We start from the raw sequence: 26,013 nt of genomic DNA, 5'->3' as shown, positions 1-26,013 counted from the left end.
TCTCTTTGAACTGAGCTGCTTCCAGAACCCCTTTGTGCCTGCAGGCTGTCTGGTTCTTCAGCACTTCCATTGTGTGTGGTGCAGTAGAACAGCCTTTGGCTTTCTACAGGAGATCGTATATATGACTTACTGAGCTTACTTAAGGTACTGCTTTAACTGTATAGTTAGATCATGAGCAAAGCTTGAATTTGGAAAAAGTATGGGGGTGCCTTCCTTTTGAATTACCAAATGGGAAGGGGCAGTAGGTCAGGTTTGTTTTACAGACTTCATTATTTCCATAAAATATACCCTAAAATATATATAAATATATATATATATATATAAAATATATATAAAATATACTTAGTCATCTTTTCAATTCATACCTATATTCTCCATTTAGCTTAGAGCATCAAGTGTTTCTCTACAGGTGGAAGACAACTAGTGAAGTAACATGACAAAAAAAAAAGGTGACAATTTCTGTGCAGAATATATAAGCAATTTTAACATTTCTATCAAAAACAGTTCTGGGCAGGGGACAATGGAATTTCTTTTCTGTACCTGGGCAAAATATGATCTGTGTCTCTCTTCCTAGATGTGTACCATAAGCATCCTAGTATGCTACAGTAAGATGAACCGGTAAGCAATAATTAACAAATTTTAATAAAAATAAAAAAAGGAGTGCAATTTCTTTCTACAGTAAGGCAAGAACTCAGTTAAAGTGCATTTGCTACAGTTTTATGTGTGCTCATTTTCTTTAGTCAGCTTGTCTGTCAAGAAAATGGTAACATCTTGAAATGATATAAACAGCAGCTGCTGGCTAAATCAAGGATGCTGTAGAGTGACCTGATGTACCCACTGCATGAGGTGGATATAATTAAAGTACCCTGATGTTATTAAATACAGTTCCATTGTTGTCCCTAATAAATATGTACCTAGCACAGCACCCCCCAGAATCACCTTTCATTCCACAGATCCTTGGGTCCATTCATCCAATCTCTTTCCTTCTGTGTGCAACCAGCAATCCCCTTCTCCATCTGCCACTGACAGAATCTGATGCCAACTGGCCACAGCTCTTCTGATGCCACCTTCAGGAGGAATCGGTGTTCTGGGATTTCCTCAGCAGACTCCAGGCACATAAACCTTCTGGCAAACGAGAGGATTTTTCTCTACCCTCAGGGTACAGCCTTCTGCTAGCCATGATCTCAGGTTCACTAATAGGCTTTAGTGACATCATATATCCTACTATCTCCCACATGGCCTTTCCTCTTGGAAGCAGCACAATTCTGCTGGATGAAACATCACTTCAGGTACCATCCTGGGTGTGCCAAACTTCCAAATTTAATTGCATACCTGCAGGCACATCTGGGTAATATGTGAACAGTTCACAGCACTGTGTCTCAGCATCCCGCTTTACTGAAGATGGTGCATCTCATGCCAGTGTGTTTGGCTTTCATAACAAACTTCAGCATATTCTACTAGTCTTACAATGTGAGGAAGAGACAATATTTGAGTTTTGAATGTTCTTTTGATTTGGAACAGAGATTTGGAATAGGTAATGGGTGATGCTTAGCACAACCCTAGTCACAAGGCTGGGCAAGTCGTTTACACAAGAAGAATTAATGTGAGTGTACTTCTGTGGTCACAGCCTGAGAGCACACTAACACTACAAGCGCAAAATTGTCTCATTTGTAGGCTGTTCCCTACACAATTTTATTTACTCAGTTCATCTCTCGGTCTTTGGTGTTTTCCTCTGATTATGCTAAAAGCAAGCGCACTTCCAAGTCATACTGTGCTTCTGTCATTTGAATTCATAATTAGCTGTAATTTTGAATGAATGCTTAACTCTCTCTTATAGCAATTGCTAATGAAGGACTCTGGTTGAACCTGCCAGTTTCAGGAAAAAAAGCAACCCTACCTGTCATATTCCTAGGATCCTCCAAGTAATTGCAAATTGCTGCAGTTCCTCTTCACTGACATTAGATTGCTTGGCTCTCCCAGGTTCTCCCCAAAGTATCTCAAGCATTAATACAAGTATCATTAATCCTTCTCCTTCTCTCCTTAGCTCTCACATTTTGCTTATTTTTTTTCCCCTCATCTGCTGAGTTTTCTCTGCATAACAATTCACAGGGAAGTGACTGTTAACCTACAAACAACACTAAGGGAAACAGCACGTTCCTTGTACTGGAGGGGAACAAGGGGCTCACTCTTGAGTTTTCAGGCTGTGTGGGAAACTACACGGGCACCCTGAACCACAGCCATTTCTTTTTTAGCGCTACAATCCCACTCAAACTTTCCCTTTTAAGTCCAATTTTAGGGCAGTCTCAAACACTAAGGTATGTGATATGCAATGAACAGAATAGCAACTCAAAGATTAGTTTGAATGCTTATCTAAAGCACAGTGGGTGGTTAAGACAGATATGGTACAGAACGAACAAGAGTAAGAGTGCTTTGCAGGAAATGGGTTTTCTTTCCTGTGGAGGAAATGCCAAGGTGCACAGAGATAAAAGACACTGGCATGTAATTAAGTAAAAGGTTGTGGCCATCCCCATTTCAGTTACAGCTTTGCCGAGAGTACTAAATTTTCGTGGGATCCACATCGGAGAGAAAAATACACAGAGGGGAGAAAAAACAAGTATAAAGCAAGGGAATGGAAAACACAAGAGCTGAAGGCTGTGCTGACTGCAAGACTTCATTTGGAGTTGTCGTGGTTTTGCCCACCAGCCCATCCCTGGAGCTGAGGATGGTTTTGTCCAGGTAATTTCCGGACAAAAAGGCCAATCAAAAGTCCAGTGACACCTTTGCTAATTACATCTTCAAGAATATGGAAGAGAAGGTTTGTTGGCGCAGTTGAAATTAGGGGCAGCAGCCATGTAGGGGAGAGGAGTAGTGGGCCTGAGCAGGGCCAGACTCCCTCCTCCCCCGGCTTGGGCTGGGGGGGGGAGCAGGTGTAGCACTGAAGTCTTCCCTTCTCTCTTGTAAGAGAGTGAAGAAAAAAAAAGTTTAAAAGATGAACTGCTTGGACAGAAACCGCTGTGGAAAAATTCCAGCGAAGAGATAAGGGACCTCCAAGGTCAAAACTAGCAGCCAGAGGAGAGAGAAGAAAAGTTTGAAGGGGGGAGAGCTGCTTCTTCCCCCTTTTGCTCTCTCTCTCTTCAGCAGGGAAAAGACTAAAAAGTAAACCCTGCTACTTGTAAAAGTTTGTTGGAGTAAGGAGACCCCCCATGTGGCTGATAGAGGAGTCTGTGGATGTACCAAAGAGAACTGAGACTTCATGAGAAGGACTGAAGTGAGGCAGAGTCCTGGTGGAGATTTGTGACCCTGAAGGAAACCTGTGCTGGAGCAGTGACGACTCAGATGGGATACTGGGATCCGTGTGTGTGTGGATCCATACTGCTGTTGAAGATGTTGTGACCCTGAGAAATCTCATGCTGGAGCGAGACGGCCCATGTGAGATGTTGGGATCCGTGTGTGTGTGGACCCGTGCTAGACCCATGCTGAGAAGTCTATCAAAGACTGTTCTCCCATGGGGAAGGACCTCCACAGGGAAACGGGTAAACTCTTAAGCCATTATCTCCTGTAATCCTGTGGAAGAAGATCCATAGTAAGCAAGTGTCCCCTTGCAAGCCTATGGAAGGAAAACCCTTCGGGACCTGGGTAACCCCTAGCCTTCGGTCTTAGACCAGGAGGAGGGTAAGCCCAGCCCTGGAAGCCAACCCAGAGTGAGAAAGAGAGAGAAAAAGTTCCAGCTGCAACGAGAATACTGCTGCTACTGAAGATCTATTACTAGAGAGCTGGAACTCTGAAAATAGAGAATGAGACTACTTTTTCTCCTTGGACTAGTATAAAAAGGGAAAGAAGTATTTCTGTAAATATATAGCACTTGAACTTGAGTAGAAATTGTTGTAGATATAGTTCTTAAGTTTTTAATTTATTAGTAGTTTTTGTTTTACTAGTAATAAATGTTTATACTATTTTCCCCAAATCCTGTCTCTCTTTTGTCTGCAAAAACCTTCTCTCAACTAGTAGTAATTGTGTGGGGGGTGGAAAGCAAATTGACCCAGAGCAAAACCACGACAGGAGTATATTCGATGCAACATAAAAGCTCTTTTTGGTTTCTAACAACTGTGGTGAAGAACTGGCTGAACTGAGAATCTATCACTTACCAACCACTTCTTACTCAGTCAAGGGCTCTCCAGCTGCAAGGAAATGCTGTTGGTGGAAAATGCATTAGCAAATGTTTTGTTGTTTGTTGTGGTTTTTATTTTTTAACTAGGGAAGGTCTGAGTTCAATCTTTTTAAGAAAGCCCCAAGGTTTAACAGCACCTTTCCACTGCTGTTATGTCAGGGTTTTTTTTATGACATAATACTGTGTAAATACAGATTTCAACCAAGCTGGTCAACTTTCCTGTCCCAGCTGCTCTCACACTTGCTCACAAAGCTGCAGCAGCTCACTGGCTTGCCAGGCTCTTGCCCCCCTTGACAGTTGCAGGGGGGAAAAATTCACAGGGAACGCTGTATTTTTCCTTCATGAACTCAAATGTTTATTCAACCTGAAGTCTTGTAGTGTAGTATTGGGCTGGTCTATGGCTCTTGGGCATGGCAGCTCATTATATCCTGATTTGAAGTACTACTTTTATTTTGGCATTCTCTGTGGGGACAGCTGCAATGGAGCTGAAAGAAAGCAAATCCTGCACTTGCACAAAAAGCTTGTGCTGCTTTGGAGGTACAAACCTACTTTCAACTGATAAATAAATCATCAAATCACAGAATGGTTTGGGCTGCAAAGGGACCTTAAAGCTTTTTTAGCTCCAAACCCCTGCCATGGACACCTTCCACTAGACTAGGTTGCTCCAAGCCCTGTCCAACCTGGCCTTGGACGCTTCCAAGGAGGGGGCATCCTGAGCTTCTCTGGGCAATGCTAATAAAGCCAGAACCCTGTCAGCCTGGTGCTGTTTGCAGGTGTTTTCCTGTTTTTCTATGAAGACATTCAGAGATGAAGATCCTAAACCTAAACCACTAAAATTTCACTTCAGACTCACATTATATACTAGGTCAAGCTTAGCTGGAGCTGAGCCTGTGTAGTGTATACACATTTATGTATTTCACATAGACAGATTTTCACAGCTTCACAGAACCATTTAGGTTGGAAAAGATCCCTGAGACTGCATCCAACCTTTGACCCAATACCACCTCAGCAGGACCACAGAACTGAGTGTCATGTCCAGTGTTTTCTTAAACACCTCCAGGGACAGTTATTCCACCACTTCCCTGGGCAGCCCATTCCAATGTCTAATCACCCTTTCTGTGAAGAAATTCCTACTAATGCCCAACCTAAACCTCCCCTGGCACAACTAGGGGCTGTTTCGTCTTATACGGTCACTTATTACCTGGGATAAGAGATCAAGCCCCGCCTGGCTACACCGTCCCTTCGAGGAGTTGTAAGGGAGTAAGGTCTCCCCTGAGCCCTCTTTTCTCCAGGCTGAGCCCCCGCAGCTCCTTCAGCTGCTCCTCACGAGACCTGAGCTCCAAACCCTTTTCCAGCTCTGTAACCCTTCTCTGGACACGCTCCAGCACCTCAGTGCCTTTCCTTAAGTGAGGAGCCCAGAACTAGACGCAGCACTCTATCTGCGGCCTCGCTGGTGACCGCTGCAGAGAGAAGAATCATTTCCCTAGTTCCGCTGGCCACGGTATTGCTGACACAGAACGTTTCGCCAACATTCAGGAATTCAGATAATACACTTTCAACGCACGCCGGGGAACACGGGGTGCCACAAGGCCACACCCACCCGAGAGGCGGGCAGGGGAGGTGACCCCTCACACGGGTGAGGCAGCACCACCCACTCCCGCCATCTTGGGTGAGGGTACGGGCACCGGCGTCGGGCGCCATGGCAACGGCGGCCATGTCGGGCGAGGGCAAAGCGGCTCCTCCATGACGCGTGAGGGCGAAATGGCGACCGGAAGGGGCGGCCGTTGGCGGCCATTGCCTGCTGGCCGGGCTGAGGAGGTGGTGGCGGCGGTGCCGCGGCGGGTCTGTGGGGCTGGGATCCGGGCCGGGGTCCGAGGAGAGCCGGGAGGTGGCAGTGCGGGGGAAGGACGCGGTGGCTCGCTGGTGGAGGCTCCACACGCCCGTGGAGGGAGGGCATGGGACTGAGGGCTGTGCGTCTGGCGGGGTGGGAGGCTCCGGGGGGTAACGGCAGTACCGCAGGGGTCCCCACGGGCCGGGGGAGGGCGGCGGAGGTGTGGGAGCAGCTAGGTTATGTGGAAACTCGAATCACGGAATTTGTAGGGTTAGAAGGGACCTCTGGAGATCACCCAGTCCAATCCCCCTGCCAAGGCAAGATTACCTGGAACAGGTGACACAGGAACACGTCCAGGTGGGTTTGGGATGTCTCTAGAGAGGGAGACTCTTCCTGGGCAACCCGTTCCATGCTCTGCCACCTTCAGTGGAAAGAAGTTCTTCCTCATGTTGAGTGGAACTTCCTGTGTCTTAGTTTATGGCCATTACTCCTCATCCTGTTGCTAGGCACCACCGAAAAGAGTCTGGCACCATCCTCTTGGCACCCGCCTTTGAGATATTTATGTGCATTAATGAGATCCCCTCTCACTCTTCCCCTCTGTAGACTAAGCAGCCCCAGCTCCCACATCTCTCCTTCAGAACAGGCCGGTGGTAGGGGAGGGGAACACCAGGAGGACAGTCAGTCTGTGATAAATTAATGTGGTCTGTTTGGGGAGGGAATAATGTGAATAGCTTGCGACAGAGAGAAAAGGTTGAGTTCCTAAAGAACAGAAATTAAAATTAAAATTGGTGTTATTTTAAGGAGCTCTAGATTTGATCTTCCAATGGACTGGGCTGTTTTTCCCCTTTCTCCTTCCATGCTTAAGATATTCCTGCTACGCCAGACTTGGAGGCCATGGAAAAATCCCTTTTAGGCTTGTGGACAGAACATTGCTTGACTGGAGTTCCTGCTGGGGAGTATAACCTCAAATGGCAGCTTTTACACATGCCCATGTACTTTTGTGATTCTGTGTCTGTGCATCAGGGTTTATATGTATGCGGTACAGTTTCTGTACTTTAGCAGGAAGAGCTGGTGGTAGCAGAAGTAATAAAACCTTGAGATTTGGTGTAAAATGGTAGTATGTGAGAAGAGAAAATCTAACTTGAGTTTCAATTTATAGGGCTTGTCATCAGAAATGTTTTTTTTTTGAAGTACAGTCTGAGAATCAAGATAAAGCTTATTTTGTCAGTTAGTTTGTAAAGCAGAACAGCTCTTCTGTATCAAAAAGGAAATAAATGTGACATTTAAAAAAGGGTAAATTGCTTGGTAGAGTTCTTTAGTTCTTCTGTGTGTGAGCAGCAGAAGGGGTTGTTAAGCACTGGAATGGGCTGGTCAGGGAGGTGGTGAAGTCACCATCCCTGGAGATATTCAAAGAAAGACTGGATGGGACACTTAGTGCCATAGTGTAGCTCTCAGGGTGGTGATCAGTCAAGGGTTGGACTTACTGATCTCGGAGATCTTTTCCAGTCTAAAGGATGAAAGAGAGGGTCTGTGGTAATAAAAAATTAGTGGGTTGGGTTGTGGTGAAGAGTGTGAGGAAGCGGGGAGAGCGGGAGCTGGAGCCTTGGGATGGTGTCAGGAGACAATGAAAGGGATACTTTGTGGATTAAAAACGTGAAAAGCAGCGGTCACTGGTGGCTTGCTGGACTGACAGGTAGTAGATGAGATGTTTTTAGTGACTGCTGTTACCCACCCTCACCAGTGCCCTCGTAATTCCAGTTAGGATAGGCTACCCAGAGACATTACTGAGTTTCTGTGCCTGAAGGTACTCAGGCTGCCTGGACAAGACCCTTGGCAAACTGCTTTGACTGACCTTGCTTCCTTCAGGAGCACTGGGCAGGTGACCTCCAGACATCCCTCTCAGCCTCAGCTGCTCTGGGATTCTCTAACTAGTCCAGTGTTTTTCAGAGCATGTTAATTTAGGGATAGGTTCTCTTCAAACATGTCTGCATCTCCAATAGACAGGAAAGCTCTTGGAATGGGTCTTTACAAGCCTTGACTGGGAGGTATTTTTCAGTTCCATAGCATTTGTAAGAGCTGTTAAGTTCAGGTCTTTTCTGCAAGGTGTTGCTGTCCTGAGCTTTGGTTGGCTTTGCATGTAGATACAATAAGAACAGTTTGGTTGATATGAACTGAACTTGGTGCCACATACACATTGTCAGCAGTTTGTTGAAATCTAACCCTGGTACTTTTTGTTAATACAGAAAAGCAACAACTGAACCTGCATGAAGATTTTTTTCTAAAGTGTGTGATAAGGTACAGTCTTCCATGTAACATTACAGAACAGTGGATTTTTTCCCTTGAACTTGTTTTTTGTAGTGCTGATCCTAGTTGTGTCTTTCACCATTTTTTGTTTGGCCAGAATGTGTGAGTCAGCACAGGCAGGCAAAAATTCACAGCTAGAACACAAAGAATAAATTTATTTCCATTACCTTGCTAACCTTGGGATCTCCAAAGCAACACCTGGGCACAGGTACCCTCGCCTGGATGTGCCACTGTTAAACTTGGTCCATGCCAGAGGATCACCACCCTATCAAGGCTTATTCCCAGCTACAGGGTCTCTTGAGTGATCGACAGTCCTCTTCACCTGTCTTCCACTTTTAACCCATTCTTCCCCTAAAGTATTTTCTGAAACCAATAGAGTTACATGATCTGTTCTGTGTTGCGCATCTTGTTACTGTGATGGATTGGTATGTTAAAAATCCCAAATTGACTTGGTTGGGTGTTTGTATTGTTTTTGGAATTTGTTCAATAGTGTTCTTTTGTGTTCAGGAAGAATTTGGAGAAGGTGGGAACCTTTTTGCTTCAGCCACCATGTCTGGAATTGGCAATAAACGGGCAGCTGCAGAGCCTGGCCCTTCTGCCCCTCCGGAGAAGAAGGCAGGGGTTGAAGATTCAGGGACCACAGTGGAGACCATCAAGCTTGGTGGTGTTTCCTCAACAGTACGTCCTCCTTGCACACCCCCATTCAACCTCTTACTCTTTTTCACCTGAAAACAAAAACGTCTGTGATCTGTCTTGTGTGCCACACTTCCCTGCACAGGAGGAGCTGGACATCCGGACCCTGCAGTCCAAGAACCGGAAGCTCGCAGAGATGCTGGACCAGCGTCAGGCCATTGAGGATGAGCTGCGAGAGCACATTGAGAAGCTGGAGCGGCGGCAGGCCACTGATGATGCCTCTCTGCTGATCATCAACCGATACTGGAACCAGGTTGGTTTGCTGCTTTTTATACATTGTTCTCTTCTGTACCACTGCACTGCTTTTTTTCACATCCGTTCTCTATCTTGTCTTACCTATCCCATCATTCAGTTTGACGAAAATATCCGCATCATCCTTAAACGCTTTGATCTGGACCAAGGTCTTGGAGACCTTTTGTCTGAAAGAAAAGCGCTGGTGGTACCGGAACCTGAACCAGACTCTGACAGTAACCAGGAGCGCAAAGATGAGAGGGACCGAGGTGAGACACTTGTCTGGGGACAGTGGGAAAGATGGATTTCAACTGTGGACAATGCTATGTCCCTTTCTAAAGGGTGACAGAGGCTCTCTTTTTGACTGTGGAGATTATGTGTTATATGTTATTTGCTGGATAACATTTACCTTCTGGCACCTCCTTCTGTTCCCAGGGGAAGGACTGGAGCCAGCATTCTCCTTCCTGGCCACTCTGGCCAGCAGCACCAGCGAGGAGATAGAATCCCAGCTGCAGGAGCGTGTAGAGTCTTCTCGCCGTGCTGTTGCCCAGATTGTGACAATGTATGACAAGCTGCAGGAGAAAATAGATGTTCTGTCTCACAAGCTAAACAGTGGAGGTATGACCAAGGTGGCAGGTTTTCAAGGACTCTCATCTAACCCTCACCTTAGTCCTGCTACTACATTGTGCACATTAAGGCCTAGTTTGTTTCATGCTCGTTTATTTTCCAAAATAAATTGGCCTGGCATTCTGAACTCATTATACAAAGCTCTAATAAAAGACTGTATGCCAGAAGTGTATTGTAACTACCTCTAAATTTGAATGTTGAGATCTCTGCCCAGAGTGTTGGGCTAAAAAAAAAGCTTGCTTCTGCCAGTAATGTGTTCATGCACCTGGGAAGTTACAGATTGCACCCTTCTATCCTTGGCCGTCATGTAAAAGTCTTTATGCCTACAAGGGAAGAAATGAAATCATCATTACAGACTGGTGTTGGACTCCTTCTCACTGACAGTTTAGTAGAAGATATGGGAATAAATACTGCTCAGTTTCCACTGAGTTTTGAGCAAAATGGTGCCCATCTAATGTCTTGGTGTAGCTGTCAGTTTTAAACACAGAGTTCTGCAGAGGAAAGTGAAATGACTAGTCTCTAAAAATCGATGTACCAGATTCACTTTACACTCAGATGGCTGTCTAAGATTCTAATCTTAAGTTAACGCTTTTTAATCTTTTGACTGAAAACTTGGGTGGAGTATGAACTCATCCATGGTTTGGCTTCTGTCCAGACTGTTCTTTGTGCTCTGATCAAGGAGTTCTGACAAGTCTGGCATTGTTGCAGGCAAGTGTTACTGGCTTTAACTGTAAACTGTCAAAGCTGTCTGATGGAGATCAGGCCCTTGGGAACTCCCTGTGGGAGCGATACAGTAAACACAAAACCAGAAATTTCCTTTTCTGTTCTCTTCTTTCGCTCTTTGCTATTTAAGAATTAAAATCAGTCTTCCTTGATTTCCATTAATTTACTTTTCTTTGTGCATCTTTCAGATATTTCATTGATGGAAGAAGCAGTACTGGAGCTTAACACCTACCTGTCACATGAAAATGGACGACTGCAGGAATTGGCTGATGTTCTTCAGGAGAAGCACCGGATCATGTCTCAGGAGGTATAAAAAAAACAAATCTGCTTTGGGGTCCTGCTTGTCATAATTTGTGGTCACTGAAGTCTGGAAAGCAGATTACTTCCTTGGAGAGGGACAGGAGCAGCGCAGTGGGAAAGTTACAAAAAGGATTATTGTAGCGGAGAACTGTACGTAGATTTTCTGTATAATTCAGATTGATTTGCTTGTTACATGACTATAGGGAAGAGCATAACCAAATCAGTGAGTTGAATGGATTCAATATTAAAAGATAGCAGAGCAGAGTAAATGGAAAGGTGATGCAAAGATGCTTGACGTGACATCCCTGTAATTCTAAATTCCTTAGTTCCTCTGCATCATGTATGAAAGCGTAATGACATCAATTACAAGATGATCCCAGTCACTAAGGGATTCACATTGTTGGCAGTATTTGTTTTGGAGGCTTCAGTTTCTTTAAAAATAGTGTTACCACTGATCTTGGTCGTGTTAGACCTCTGAGCACTTATGTGGTCTGTAGAGTAAATGAACATACGGATTGAAAAGATTGAAAATAAAGCCTTTGATTACGCTGAGATGGCTGCCTCTGTATTTTGGCAGATATTACCATTTTCAGTTTTGTCTTGTTTTTGTCACTGTCTTGTGATTCAGGCAGAGTAAAATTCAGGACCGTTCATGCAGTCTGTCACCACAGCAAAAAATGGAAAGGACATGATGAATTAGAGAAAAATTATTGGTGAGCCACCTCAGAAAAAGTTGATTCTATTCAGTCTGCTGGCTGAAACACTCTTCTGATTGCAGTTCTCCAAGCTGCAAGAGAGAGTGGAGTCAGCAGAATCCCGGGTGTCTGTTCTGGAGACAATGATTGATGACCTTCAGTGGGACATCGACAAGATACGCAAGAGGGAGCAGAGACTCAACCGCCACTTAGCAGATGTTCTGGAACGAGTAAGCACTGCCCTCTTTGCCAGGACACCAGAGAAATAGGTGCAGTTTTGGGATGTGTGACATCATCTCATGGTACTTCACTGTGAGAACTGAGAATCTGCAGTATACCACCTTTGGTCTTGGATTTGCTGTATCGACAGTCTTACCAGTATTTAATTGGGTCTTGATGAAATCATTTGGGTTTTTTGCAGGTAAATTCCAAAGGCTACAAGGTGTATGGAGCTGGGAGCAACCTCTATGGGGGCACAATCACCATTAATGCCCGCAAGGTAATGACAGGGGCTTGGTTGCAGGCAAGAGGAAGAAGAAAGGAGAGCTTGTTCATGTGGTCATAGATTGGAACAGAATTTAGATAATTTTTTTAGATAATGTTAGATCCTTTGCCACATGTATGGGCTACTCTGGGCAAGCTGTTTTGTCTGTATACAAGTTTCCTGCTTAAGAAACAGACCTGATGGAAGTAGACTCTGTCTGACTTGGTAATGTTACATGACTGTTTAGTCTGTAATTTCTGTTACTACATGAGCAGTTACTTCATAAGTACCTTCAGGAGAGACATTTAACAGTAGGATTTACAAGTAGTTTATCCCCAACAGTTTGAGGAGATGAATGCAGAGCTGGAAGAGAATAAAGAGCTTGCTGGGAATCGCCTCAATGAATTGGAGGAACTACGCCAGGATCTTGAGGAAGTAACAACACAGAATGAAAAACTCAAGGTGAGTCTTCTGTACCTGTTTGAGGATGAATGTGTTTTGTGTGGTGGGCTGCCATTTGCTTTGCTTCGCTGTGTCCAGAAAACCTCACTAGCTCTATTCTATTCTGTGCTTGCTCTCTCAGCAGTGTTACACTTAGTACAAGGTACAATGTAGCAAGTCTAGGATTTACCCTTGCAGTTCATTGTGTTGGTGACACCATGTGGTCATTGTTGGACATTGGAATGTTTTCCTTCCTATGTTCCATTCTGATCTTTTCTGGACATGTTAATGATGTCTACTTAAAACCGCTTTCACCTCATTGCAAGTATAGTCTTCCACCTTCCCTACACCCTGTGCAAGAGGAGCCACAGAAGTGAAAAAATTGGGAAACCTGTGTAGAGAGAGAGGCTCTTGAAAGAGTCAATGAATTTTTGTCTTTCAGAGTGTGGGAGAATGGATAGATAGAAAACAGCATATGAGTTTCTGATGTTTTAAAGGTGGTAACACAAAAAGCTGTGACTGTAGTACATAAGTATACGATGGAGGGAGTAATCCAATTGTCATCTTAGTGGTCAGTAGATCTGTTAGCCTGTTACAAGAAACGTCTGACTATAGTTCACTAAGTTCAAGACATCTGGTTCCAGGAACTTTCTTGAGGCACCTCTGAATACAGTTTATCCACATGAGTTTGTTTTGAGAGAACCAGCTTACAACTTCTTTTTTTCTCTTCAATAGTGTTAGGGTGTATGCGTCTATATATATGTGTCTTTTTCATGGCTGCTAGTCACAATCATTCACTAACTTCTTTTTGTAAGGAAAATTCAGATTCTGTACCTGTTTTTTTTATCTCATTTCTTTTCCTTGTCTTACTGGTGTCTTACTGGTAACAGGCTAACATAATTCCTGCTGTCACATGCATTTTCTCTAGTCTGTCATACTTTTCTGTGTGTCCATCCCTATTGATTTAGGTGATTACAGTTTACAGTGAATCACTTGAAAATGTGTATTATGTTTTCCAAGTTCATATCTTTGAAAGCAGCTATTTCAGAATCCAAGGATGAAAAATTTTGTCGTATGACTCTGCAAGAGAAACAGCCTGGTGCACTCAGAGAAAGCATAGACCTTTTAAATTGATACTGAAGCATAATACTTACACCTACATCACAGCAATGCTATTGAAGTTCTGCTTTTGTCTTTTCTTGTGGCAGCTTGATTCACTGTTCTCCTACCTTGTGAAATAAAAACCAAAGGCAAGGGGATAATTTTTGTGGCATTTTCTTGTGTCCCTGCTGTGAACTTGCTAGGTTGAGCTGCGACGCGCAGTAGAAGAGGCTGTGAAGGAGACCCCGGAGTACCGCTGCATGCAGTCCCAGTTCTCTGTTCTGTATAACGAGAGTCTGCAGCTGAAGGCACATTTGGATGAGGCCCGCACGCTGCTCCATGGCACCCGCGCCACACACCAGCGCCAGGTGGAGCTCATTGAGGTAACACGTCTGCTCCACCAGACCAGGGAGCACTGCTGGCTCTGAGTGGCTCTGGGAAATCTCAGGAGATTTACATTTCTGCAATAATTCAGTCTTTTCTGGTACTTCATGTTGATGGAGTGAGAGAGCAGGTTCAAAGCATTAATCTCTGTTCCCTTTTCACTCCTCAGAGGGATGAGGTCAGCCTGCACAAGAAACTGCGTACGGAGGTGATTCAGCTGGAGGACACCCTGGCACAAGTCCGCAAAGAATACGAGATGTTGAGGATAGAGTTTGAACAGACCCTTGCTGCCAATGAGCAAGCAGGTGTGGTGGTGTTCTGCTATGTCTAAAAACAAATACCACCTGCCCCCCAGTGCCATCAGAGGCTACACTGCAGTAAAATACCCGGATTTATTCTTTGTTATTGTCAAATACTTGTTCTGGCAGGTCTCTTTATCTCCAAAAACAAAGCTCTTCCTGTGTTTTATTGGGAGGCCAGTTCCATGTTATCTGACTTCCATTTACATGCTGTGTGATACATATGTTTTCCTAATAATTTGGTTTATGACAGGGTATTTTGCAAAATTAAAAATTACTTGGAAGGGGGAGGATTAATTTACAAGTGCGGAATGACAACCTGGACAGGAAAGCAGTAATTTTCAAATATCACTAGAGGAAATAAAGAAGTTATTTCTAAAATAGCATTTAAATCGTAGAGGTTTTCTGTAGCATGACATGTTTCCCTTAGGATCATGGGGAAAAAAGTAATGTTAATGGGAAATAAGGACTGTGCATGACTTTTTTCTGAAATTGTGTTGTGTTGCTCTTTTGTGTGGCAGAATGGTAATAGTCTTACTGTGGTTCTTTGTCACTGACACTTAGCTTGTTTTTCATCTCCATGAACGTCCTTGCAGGGGGTTGACCAAAGTGTGGTTTGTTACAGTTGTGTTTCTATTTTTATAGGCCCAATTAACCGGGAGATGCGTCATCTCATCAGCAGCCTCCAAAATCACAATCACCAGCTGAAGGGAGAGGTGTTGAGATACAAACGCAAGCTGAGGGAGGCCCAGTCTGATTTGAGCAAGGTATCAGAGCAGGGAATGCCAGAAAAGAGGAGGAAGTGCTTAGGAGGAGGGGGAATGCTGTCACCCTTGCCTGCAATATCAGCCCTTCTGATCTGGCATGCAGGATGCCCTGCACTCTTCTGCCTCCTTTTACCAAATGAATGGTATTCCTTTGTAGCTGTGTAGTGCTCCTTGAAAAGCAGTAGCAGTTACAAAGGGGGCATGGAATCATGGGTTTGGGGAGACAAGGGAAAGGTAGATTCCTGGCTAAGAACTTAATGGTTTGTGTTTCTTCTGTGTCATCTTCCTTGCTGTTCCACAACAGATCCGCTCTCGTAGTGGGAGTGCTCTCTTACAGGCCCAGTCCAGCACTGAAGACACAAAAGAGGAACCTCCAGAGATCAAGCAGGAACCTGAGGATCCTTCTGCCCAAGTGTCTGTCCCCAAGGCTGCTGCTGAAGATGTAAATGAAATGAAGGCCAGGCGAGATGAAGAGGAACGAGAGCGAGAGAGACGGGAGAGGGAGAGGGAACGAGAGAAGGAAAAAGAGAAAGAGAGAGAGCGAGAAAAAGAGAAAGAAAAGGAAAAGGAACGAGAGAGGGAAAAGTTGAAGCAGAAGGAATCTGAGAAGGAGAGAGAATCCAAAGAGAAGGAGAAGGGGAAGCATGAAGATGGAAGAAAGAAGGAGGCTGAAGTGATCAAGCAGCTGAAGGCTGAGCTCAAGTAAGAAAGAGTTGTTGTCCCTTCCTTTCCTGCTTGAGCAGGGATGTTTGTGTGAGACGTGTTGTAGCTTACAAGATTAGCGTCACTGAATTTCCTGGTACCCTCCATATGTGGTTGTGATCTGGTCGATGTAGTAATGTTTCTATTACAACAGCCTACAACATGAGTTACCAGAACAGATACTTCCTGATATGGATAAAGTAATATTTATTTGTTGCTGTCATAACACTTCTGTAAAACTTTACAGCAGCAGGTTGTTAATGAAAAACAGCAGTCTTCCCTCTCCAGGATTGTTACCAGAGCAGAGGTGGATAGTTTTGCAGCTTACTGTTAGAGTACATATTTCCACCACACTTTCCTTGGCTTTTCAGCCCATGTACCTGAATTTGTTTCTTCTTGAGCCTGTACTCCTTGGCTGGTTTATGTTACCAGGGTAAGATGAGCCAAAGAGGACTCCATATCCACATGGGAGATGGAGAGAATATTGCTCACTCTCCTGCTGGCTATGTAACAGGGTGGCTTTCCTGCCATGTTCTCACAGTCTGTCTCCTCTCCAGGAAGGCCCAGGAGAGCCAGAAGGAGATGAAGCTGTTGCTTGACATGTACCGCTCTGCCCCCAAAGAGCAGAGAGACAAAGTGCAGCTGATGGCAGCTGAGAAGAAGGCAAAAGCTGAGGTAAATCTAATTTCTCTTCCCTTTTGCTCTTCAGTGTGTTACTTAAAACATCTTTTCTCTGCACCGGAACTATGTTGTTTCACTCTTCAAAACTGATGATTACTAGTTTTCTCAGCTTTGTCATTTAGAAGAGAGTTTGGAATGGTCTGGATATGACCAGGGAGATTCTGGGATGTTCTTCTCTGCGAAAGGATGATGCCTTTGCCCTGGCTGAAGCAAATGGTTCCCACTTTCTCAGTCGCAGATTCAGCTGGTAGTGGAGATGAGCACACATCCCAGAGATACACAGCCAGTCAGACTGTCACAGACCAGGGGCTTCCTTCAGCAGCATGTACATATAGGATTCATGAAATGAGAGCATAGATGAGTCCCTTCCTATTCAGCTGATACATGCAGAACGTCACTAGTGCGGGCACACGCACACACCAATCTCCAGGTTCACAGGCACACACAAGTACCAGCACACTCCTCCGTGTGTTTCGTACCCCTGTCGTTCCAGGCCCCTTTTACCTTCACAAACAGTCTCACTTATAGCTAACACTTAACTCTGGGCAGCACATAAGTACATGAGGTAAAGAGGTAGATTGCACAGAGATAGTTAAGAAAATATCTAATATAAAGATACAAGAAGATAGGACAGGCTGCAGTGATCATGCACAGAGCTAAGCGAGATGGGTGTGTACTGACTGCCTGCATTTTACATGTGACTGGCTCCTTTTACACACTTCTCTGTCTAATGCCAGTTTGTTCATCCTTGCTCTCTCTTTCCCTGTACATCACTTCTGGGTTTGCATAGCTCTGTCAATTCCCACAGCCCTCACAGTTCAGTATCCCCCCCAAGGTTTACAGTTTTACCAGTTACAAAGTCCAGGTTGATCTTCCTGGAAGTGCTGCCTGTATTTTCTTGGCAGTCACGGTTGTGACTGGGGAGGTTTGCTTCATCTGTTTGTTTTGTCAGGTCTCTACATATCTTGTTTCTGGTTTCCTCATTCTCCCAAAGTCACACAACCTTGTTGAAATAAACATTCTCACAGTCTCACATGCTCTCATCACTTTGTGTGACTGTCCAGGTTATCACTGTGTTGCCTTAAAATCGGGAGCAGAAAAAAACTCACAAGTATAGATAAGATAGAGAACAGCTCTTTTGGTGCAAGGAGTATGAAAAGATGGATGCCCGTGTCCAGGAGTTCCACAATTTTATAGTATTATCCATCCAGTCCTGTAACTATCCGCCCCTCAGATCCTCCCCAAATCTGCCCCCTGGCACGCCTCTCTGGAATTGAGTCCTTTCTTCCTAATCTTCCTCTTCTTCACAACACCTACAGTCTTTGGAGATACTCCAAGGTTCTAGGCTTGAAGGTTGCTTTGACTGTGATAGTATCTTGTTGTTCAGGCCTGGGGTGCAAATGTTTGTAAACAGAATGTGTTTACTATAGTTGTGCCTTGAAAAGGAGCCTAAACAAGCCTAAAGAATTTAGAAAACTCAATATGAAATAGGGGAATAGGGTTTGGTAAGTGTTAACTACTTTTCTAAGTGTGACAGACTATACAGCTACATTAAAGTCTACAAAAAGCTGAAAATCCTAAGGCATCGACTGCTTCCCTTACCATTTGTCTTCCAGATTTGTGTCTCTGTATGTTTTATTTTACTTCCTTGTTCTTATCTCTTTCTGTATTGAAGCAGGTCCTTGACAGAAGGCAGTTTCTTCAGTGTTTTGAGAACTGTGGGTAAAACAGACACTTAAAAATGTTCAGGCCACATCCTTGTGTTAAGAGATGTTTGTGGTTTGTCCTTGTTGTAGCTGGAAGAACTAAGGCAGAGGGTGAAAGAACTGGAAGACAAGGAGAAAAAGGAGAGTAAAAAGATGGCTGATGAGGATGCCCTCCGCAAGATCCGAGCAGTGGAGGAACAAATTGAGTATTTACAGAAGAAACTAGCCATGGCTAAGCAGGTGAGAAATTCCTGATGAGTTCTGTTCTGGATGGAGCACTTATGAAGGAACTGACTTCGGGTTGCAGCCAGGAGGATTATCTGAGAGATATCTGTATGGGCCGGAGATGTGAGTTTGGTCCTTGTTTATTGAAGGGAAAAAAATGAACACGCCAAAACCCCACCAACAGCTATCAAAAACCCCACAACTGGAGAGTGTCACAAACCTCATGGCATGTGATGGGGGGGAGTGTTTAGTAATGATTAAACATGTGGCCTTGGTGAAGACCACATTTTGGTTGGAGGAGAAATGGCTGAATCAGCCACTGGGAGAGGAGGTTACAGTTTATTTGTAAAAGTTATTATCTGTACAAGTTCATATAGTGAATATGTTTGCATGGTACTGGTACATAGAATTTTCTACAAAAAAGGGCCTAATCCAATGAGAGAGCAGGACCACCTCAGTAGGAGAGAGACAAGCCAATGACTTGACATGTACTTTTTTAGATTTCAGATTCTTTTAACTATAGAACAGAACTGGTCTGGCTTGTCACTTACTCCTTTAATGTTGAAAAGCTCAAAGTGAGCCTAAGGGGTTTGGCAGTGTGTTAGTTGGATGCTGCCAAGCTGTCCACATATAGAATCCCTGGCCTAGTGTATCTGACAGCTGTCCAGGTAGCTGCTGGAAGTTGAGGGTTGGTTTCTGCCCAGCTCTGGCAATGACTGTACTACAGCTGATTCTGCCAGCAGACAAGCCACAGTCTCTGAATGCTTGTACAGCTGTCCATCACTTTTCTACACCTTCAAATTCAGAATATCTCCACTGTGGGGCAGATTTCTAGGGAGCACTTTCCTTTGATTGTTGGGAAGATACTGTTCTTTGATACTGAGACATCTTCCTTCATCTGTGCTAGGTTTAGTGTCTGAGTAAAATGTTCAGGGTCACTGCAGAGGGTACAGGAGACAATATTGCCAGAGCCTGTGATTGTTTTGCAGGAGGAAGAGGCCTTGCTGTCTGAAATGGACGTCACAGGCCAAGCCTTTGAAGATATGCAAGAGCAGAACATTCGCCTGATGCAGCAGCTGCGGGAGAAGGATGATGCCAACTTCAAGTTGATGTCAGAACGCATCAAGTCCAACCAAATCCACAAGCTCCTGAAAGAGGAGAAGGAGGAGCTGGCAGACCAAGTTTTGACATTGAAGACACAGGTAACTTGGGAAAAGAGAGGACAACAAGACTGGTGGGAAAAGGTGGAGGTGTTGTGGGTTATCTTTGGTAGGCAGCTCCAAACTGGATCAAGGGAGAGAATCAGAAAGGCAAAAGTAAGAAAATGAATGAGTTGAGATAAAGGCAGTTCAACAATTACGGGAAAGATGTGCACACAAGCAAAGCACAAAAAGTGAATTAATTCAGCACTTCCCATGGCAGGCAGGAGTTTAACTATCTCTCTGGGAGAGAAAGGCTCCATCATACATAATTGTTACTTAATAAATGCTGCAACTTGGAACACCCTCCCCCTTCTTCCTTTCCACCAACTTTTATTGCTGAGCACAGCATCATATGGTATGGAATACCCCTTGGGTCAGGTGGATTGGCTGTCCTGGCTGTATGGTATCCCAGCTTCTTGTGCACCCTCAGCCTACTTTCTGGTGGGTAGCATGAGACAGACAAGATCTTGATGCTGTGTAAGTACTGCTCAGCAATAGCTGGGAGGGTAGGTATTGACATTGTTTTTCTCCCAAATGCAAAATACAGCAGCGTGTGAGGTGCTGTTAAGAGAATTAACTGTATCCCCACCAAGATCAGTATAGGAGGGAATATTCCCCTATCAGCCTAGCAATGGTGTGTCAGACTTCAAAGAGACTATCTCAGTAAGAAACTGAGACTGCTGTATGGAGCATGAAATGTCCTAGAGGTTCATTGCTATGGAGAACAGATGGGAAAAGGAAAGTGGAAAGTAATTTTTATGTTGTAATGATACTCCTACCTGTATATTCTACATATATCCATATATGTTGGTAACAAGCAGGAGAAGCTGGAAACTGTGATTTAGTTAGAACTGTCTCAGACATGAGTACAAGTACAGGCTGGGAAAGAAGTCATTGAGCCCTGTGGAGAAGGACTTGGAGGTCCTGGTGGATGAAAAGCTGGACATGGGCTGGCAGTGTGTGCTGGCAGCCCAGAAAGCCAAACGTGTCCTGGGCTGCATCAAAAGCAGTCCCTCTGCTCTGCCCTTGTGAAACCCCACCTGCAGTTCTGCTTCCAGCCCCAGGGTCCTCAGCACAGGAAGGACATGGACCTGTTGGAACAAGTCCAGAGGAGGCCACAAATATGATCGGGGGAATGAGCACCTCTGCTACAAGGACAGGCTTGGAGAAGGGTCTGAGGAGACCTCATTGTGGCCTTCTTGTATCTGAAGGTGGCTTAGAAAAAAGAGGGAGAGTGACTTTTTGTATGAGCAGGTGGTGACAGGACAAGGGACAATGGTTTTAAACTGAAAGCAGGTTTAGATTGGATATTAGGAAGAAATTCTTCACTCAGAGGATGGTGAGGCCCTGGCATGGGTTTCCCAGAAAGATTGTAGGTGCTCCATCCTTGGAAGTGCTCAAGACAAGGTCAGACAAGGCTTTGAGCAACCTGGTCTAGTGGAAAGTGTCCCTGCCCATGGCAGGAGTATTGGAACTGGATGATACTTAAGGTCCCTCCCGATCCAAGCCATTCTGTGATTATATTCTGCCATCTTTGGAACCAAAGTGGAAACTATGCACTGCCTTACAGCAATTCCTTAAGCCACTGTCCAAAAATTAAGACATCTTTATTGTGAATATTTGCTAAGTTTTAAAGTGCTCACCAGAGAGATCTGGGTACGGCTCTTAGACTGCTGGGTGACTGTTCAGGGAGAAAAAGGCAAGCTGAAGCTCCTTGGTGCTGGGAAGGCGGGGATAGTTTTAACATGCAGCTTTAATGGCAGCTCTGAAGACCCGCAAAACGTCTATTTCATTCCTTCTACACCTTCTCTCCTGCTTTCCAAGGTGGATGCCCAGCTGCAGGTTGTACGTAAGCTGGAGGAGAAGGAACACTTACTGCAGAGCAGTATTGGTACAGGAGAGAAGGAGCTGGGTCTGCGAACACAAGCCCTGGAAATGAACAAACGCAAGGTGAGTGAGTGATTCCCTCTTGGACTGTAAGATGGAGCTGTTGTCTTGCGGGAGGCATAGCAGGCTCTCAGCTCTCACTGGTGTTACAGAACCTGATATTCCCTGGTTTTGGACAGAAGGCTTAGGAGTCTTGAAGAGAATACTGATTAAAATACTGATTAAAATACTGTAGACTGATGTTTCGTTTGATAAGGAGGAGCAGGTCGTATGTGTTTCTGTGAAAGGCTGGTCAGGGAGCTGAAGTAAGGTGTCTTTATTGGAAACCTATCGTGAAAGAAGAGGTGGCAGACAGATGAAGTTAACTGGGGTCAAAGCTTTTACAGGAAAGATGGGATAAATAAAGGGGGAATATGGTGGGGAATGCTAAGACTTTAAACAAATGTCTAAGATTAATAAAGTAGGTCTGTTACCAGTAAAATAAGACTAAGTCTTATGGTTGATTCTGCCTTTGCTTTTAGAGTTTTAGTAGAAATGCAGGAATGACATTAAAACAGGCAGAAAGGAAAGCAGAAATATCACGGTGAAGAGAAGCTGGGGGGAATTCAGCACAGTCACTTGTGCGTAATATGACAATCTGTGATATTAAGGAAACTTGGTTAGAAGATTATGGAAGAACTGGTGAAGAGAGAAAATGCTTAAAAACACTTATCTTGAATTTCCGTCTACTTTACCCATAGAACTGCCTCTAAACAGTAGAGAAAATGTGGAGGCTGGAAGGCTGAAGAAGAAAATTATGTGGTCATTAGTGCTTTTCTAAGAGACATGCTTTGCATTGTGACAGGGTTTGACTCTGCTGAAGAGGGATCTTGGAGCTAAATGATTAGAATTTGTTAATAATAAGGTATTTTGCCATTGAAGTGATGCTTAGGGAATAATTCCAGTTACTTCACTTGGAAGTATTAAAAATAGATTGAAAAAACAGAGCTTCATCAGCCTGAGTAGTATTCTGTGAGCAGTCTTGAATTGCCAGGCAGAGGGGCTAGAAATCACTAGAGTTGTTCTTCCACATTTGATATTTCTATACTGGTTTTCTTTTTCAGGCTATGGATGCAGCCCAGCTTGCAGATGATCTGAAAGCCCAGCTAGAGCTGGCTCAGAAGAAGTTACATGACTTCCAGGAGGAGATTGTGGAAAACAGAGTAACTAGAGAGAAAGAGATGTTTAACTTCAAAAGGGCTGAGGTATATACCGTATGCACAGTCCTATAGTATCTGTCTGCTTTAGCATCCATCTCCTTGGACATTGAGCTTGGAGTGGGTTTCAGCTACACTATTTTAGTGTCCACTTTCACTTTGACTCAGCTTCATCAGGTCTTGGCTCTTTCAGGTTTTGTCCACTGATAACTGACAGTACTTGTGGCATCAGATAATGTTGAATTATTGGGGATGAATGTATGGGATGCACAACTTAGCCAGATGCACTGTTGGAATGTTCTCTTTGGTCCCTGCGGAAGCTGTGACAGAGAATATGCTGCTCATTCACTTAGTTTCTTGTTTTTATGCAGGAAGACATTTCTAGGTTGCGCAGGAAGCTGGAGACCACAAAGAAACCTGACATGGTTCCCAACTGTGATGAGATACTAATGGAAGAAATCAAGGATTACAAGGTGAGTAGTTGTCTTTATTAACTTCCCTCTTCAGTCAGAAAGCTCTGTAGACACACTTTGAGTATTTTGCATGTTCTCCTTCTGAGGAATGGAGGGACCTTCATCTCCAGACATCTTTTAACACCTCTAATCGAACACAGTGGGCCCTCACAGTAACATTTGTGTGTTGCAGGCCCGTCTGACCTGCCCGTGCTGCAACATGCGCAAGAAGGATGCTGTGCTCACCAAGTGCTTCCACGTTTTCTGCTTCGAGTGTGTGAAGACACGCTACGACACCCGGCAGCGCAAATGCCCCAAGTGCAACGCAGCCTTTGGGGCCAACGACTTCCACAGGATCTACATTGGCTGATCCCAGGAAGTGCTGCTCATGCTGACCACCCAGCCTCCCCTCACCTTCTGTGGCTGCCACCCACGGGGCAGTCATGCCTTCTGTCAGCTGATCTGCATTGTCTTCTGGGAAGTGTGGTTAGGGTATGGAAAGAAACAGGTTCCAGATCTTGGTTCTTTTCTTGCTCTCTTTCCTTTTGTTCTTGCTTTTGTTTTTTTGGATATTTTGTGCCTGAGAGGAAATTTTCCATTCATCACTATCACACTGCTAAACTGGGAACCTCTGACTGAAGTCCTGCCTTGATGCGATGAAAGCTGTCTGTGGTGCAGCAGAGGTTAGTGAGATCTATATTATTATGAGGAATTTACTTTGGATGTTAATTAAATCCCATCAAGGTATGGTAGTGCTTCTGAGAGTGAATAGTTTCCCAGTTAACAGGCCAAATAACTGAATCACTTAGTGGAGTGACTCCTCAGGCATGTATCTTCCTGAGTCAGGGCAAGAACCTCTGAGGGCTGGTGCATTAGTAAACATCCTGCCTAGCCCCAAAAGCACACACATACATCTTAATATCCAGAAGAGGAGAAAGGTAGGATGTCAGAGAATCTTAGAAAATAGCATTCCACTGATGAACTCTGGTTGATAAGGACACCTTCCCCTAGGCTGAGGCATCACTGTCATTGTCCTTATCTTATAAGGATTTTTAGGAGTTCCTTTATTGCAGCTTGGCTACAAAGATGAATCTCTTTATGCACAAAATCTAATTAAAGCTCTTGTTTGGGTTTTTTCCTGGTTTCCTTGCCTCTGGTTGTTTCTGCCTGGTCTCCTGTTCTTTGTCCAGTTATTGGAAACATTTTTCACAAGCTTTAAGCTTCTGAAATAGAGAGACTAACTTCTTCCTTCCTCCACCTTCACATTGTGCATGACTAAAACAAGTTTTGTCCTTTGGGATGTTACTCCAGTATCTTATTCTTGACACAAGAGAAGGGCCAAGATGCTGGACTGTTTCTGCAGTCATTTTGACATGGCTGCTGTGAATTTTGAGAAGGGATGTGGCATGGGTTATAGTCTCTATGCTTCCTCTGGTTGGAGGCTGTATTTTAAGTCTGCTCCTAAAAGCAAAATGTGAAGTAATTTATTTGCATCATTCCTTCACAGGGTGTAGTGTTTCTCCTGTAAACTTCATTTTCTTGGAAGGTGCACCTCTCAAGAGGTTTGTCTCGTGTGTGTCTCTTCCCTGAACCATGAAATCTGTGCTACCTTCCTGTGTTCACCATAGGAAATAGTAGAAATAGTAGTAATAGAAATAGTTGTAAAATGAATTAATCACAGACTGTCTTACAGTATGCATTATTATCTTTCTGAAAATACTCAGAATATATGAATAAAATCTTGTAAATTATAATGAACCCTGAAAAGAGAAGAAACACGTGGCCCTGCCAAGGGAAAGCTGGGATGCTGAGAGCTTCTGGTATGGTGTAAGTGCCGTTAGAAGAAAGGAAAGTAGAACCCTCTCCTCTTTCACTGCAAATTGCTCCCTGGATTACAGTTTGCGGCATCAAGTCAGCCATGTGTTAACGCTGGTTCTAGATTGTGAGGTACAAATGCTTGTTCATCAAAATCGGGACCTGGGTCAACAACTGCATCTTCAAACAGCTTTGCTACAACAGCAGACTTCCCTTTACAACTGTGAACAACCATCTGAACTAAACAGCCTCTGAACAAAGCCTGTTGCTCCTCCTCTCCCAGTCACAAAGTTGCATCACCTTTCTACTGAAATCAAGCTTGAAACTCTTTTGTGTATGCTGGCCACGTTGGGATCACTCTGGTCATGGTAGGAAAGAGATAATTGAAACAATCTGGATTAGTTTCACATAGGAGATTTGGAAACTCCTATTTTCTCTTTCCTTACCAAGAAAAATGTTAGTGGTTTGTTTTAAAATAATAATTTTTAATAGTTTTCAAGATAATTTTGAAAGTCACTGAATTTCTCTCTGTGCTTGTAATTTAAACATTAAGAAACAGTGAAAATTTTAGATGGTCCGTTGGCCAGAATGAGTAGAAATAATTAAAATAATTAAAAACTTAACAGGACTAAAAGTGTGGGGGTAAAAGAAGTAAAGGGGTACAAGTATTATCAAAAGTCCCTCTAAATTCAGTGTTTCAGGTGACAAAGAAAAAGCCTCATCTCCAGTCTCCAGTGCACCCTCTGTCACAGCAAATCCTCCCCCATGACATGTCACTGACATCCATGGAAAGCTACAGCAATATTTTCTGTCTTCTAGGGAATCAGGCTGGAGCAATAACTGAAGAAAATAACATGCCAAAATACATCTCTCTTGGGCAGCAATAATTAGATCTTCTCCCAAAAGGTTCTAGTTGGTGCTGCGGTAATTTGGAGCAATCCCTATTTTACATTTGACATGGGAGCAGCCCCTCAAGCATCCATCATAAATGAAGATATTCGCATAACATTAATTAGTAGGTGGTGAACATTCTTACAGTTATAGTTTTGGTCTTAAATGAAGGCTTATTTTTTGCAGGATTGGGTGCTTGGGTTGGAAC

General features: G+C 44.1%; 2 protein-coding genes across 4 annotated transcripts in view; one reads left to right on the top strand and one right to left on the bottom strand.

Moving 5' to 3' along the window:
* The window catches only part of TMEM246 (transmembrane protein 246), a 21,468-nt gene extending 15,950 nt beyond the window's left edge, over window positions 1–5,518 (bottom strand). For 2 of the 3 annotated variants that reach the window (XR_003570538.1, XM_027877999.1), the window contains exon 1: window positions 4,306–4,433. The gene's annotated coding sequence lies outside the window, so the exon portion shown is untranslated. Of the gene's footprint in view, window positions 1–4,305; window positions 4,434–5,495 lie in introns of those variants that run through there. The other variant, XM_027878003.1, reaches the window with a different exon arrangement.
* Window positions 5,519–8,244: 2,726 nt separating this feature from the next.
* RNF20 (ring finger protein 20) lies at window positions 8,245–25,416 on the top strand. Its single transcript, XM_027877994.1, has 20 exons — window positions 8,245–8,294; window positions 8,811–8,981; window positions 9,082–9,249; window positions 9,349–9,496; window positions 9,663–9,845; window positions 10,766–10,884; window positions 11,656–11,802; window positions 11,994–12,071; window positions 12,399–12,518; window positions 13,802–13,981; window positions 14,152–14,287; window positions 14,927–15,048; window positions 15,353–15,750; window positions 16,308–16,425; window positions 18,228–18,377; window positions 19,352–19,564; window positions 21,389–21,514; window positions 22,555–22,695; window positions 23,019–23,120; window positions 23,293–25,416. The coding sequence occupies exons 2-20, from the start codon at window positions 8,853–8,855 to the stop codon at window positions 23,467–23,469; spliced, it is 2,955 nt and encodes a 984-aa protein (XP_027733795.1). The 5' UTR covers window positions 8,245–8,294; window positions 8,811–8,852; the 3' UTR covers window positions 23,470–25,416.
* The last annotated feature ends 597 nt before the right edge of the window (window positions 25,417–26,013 follow it).

The sequence above is a fragment of the Empidonax traillii genome, unplaced genomic scaffold (genome assembly GCF_003031625.1).
Source record: "Empidonax traillii isolate 1590-97213 ecotype Southwest subspecies unplaced genomic scaffold, ASM303162v1 scaffold37:size1818073, whole genome shotgun sequence".
Taxonomy (NCBI): domain Eukaryota; kingdom Metazoa; phylum Chordata; class Aves; order Passeriformes; family Tyrannidae; genus Empidonax; species Empidonax traillii.
Note: the sequence above shows the minus strand (reverse complement) of the source record. Positions and strands in the feature narration are given on the sequence as shown.

Excerpts from the sequence above, each read along its gene's own strand:
- RNF20 (XM_027877994.1), top strand. The coding sequence starts at position 8,853 with ATGTCTGGAATTGGCAATAAACGGGCAGCTGCAGAGCCTGGCCCTTCT. Across the intron at positions 10,885-11,655 it reads ACCGGATCATGTCTCAGGAG|TTCTCCAAGCTGCAAGAGAG; the intron begins GTATAAAAAAAA and ends TTCTGATTGCAG. Across the intron at positions 16,426-18,227 it reads AGAAGAAGGCAAAAGCTGAG|CTGGAAGAACTAAGGCAGAG; the intron begins GTAAATCTAATT and ends TCCTTGTTGTAG.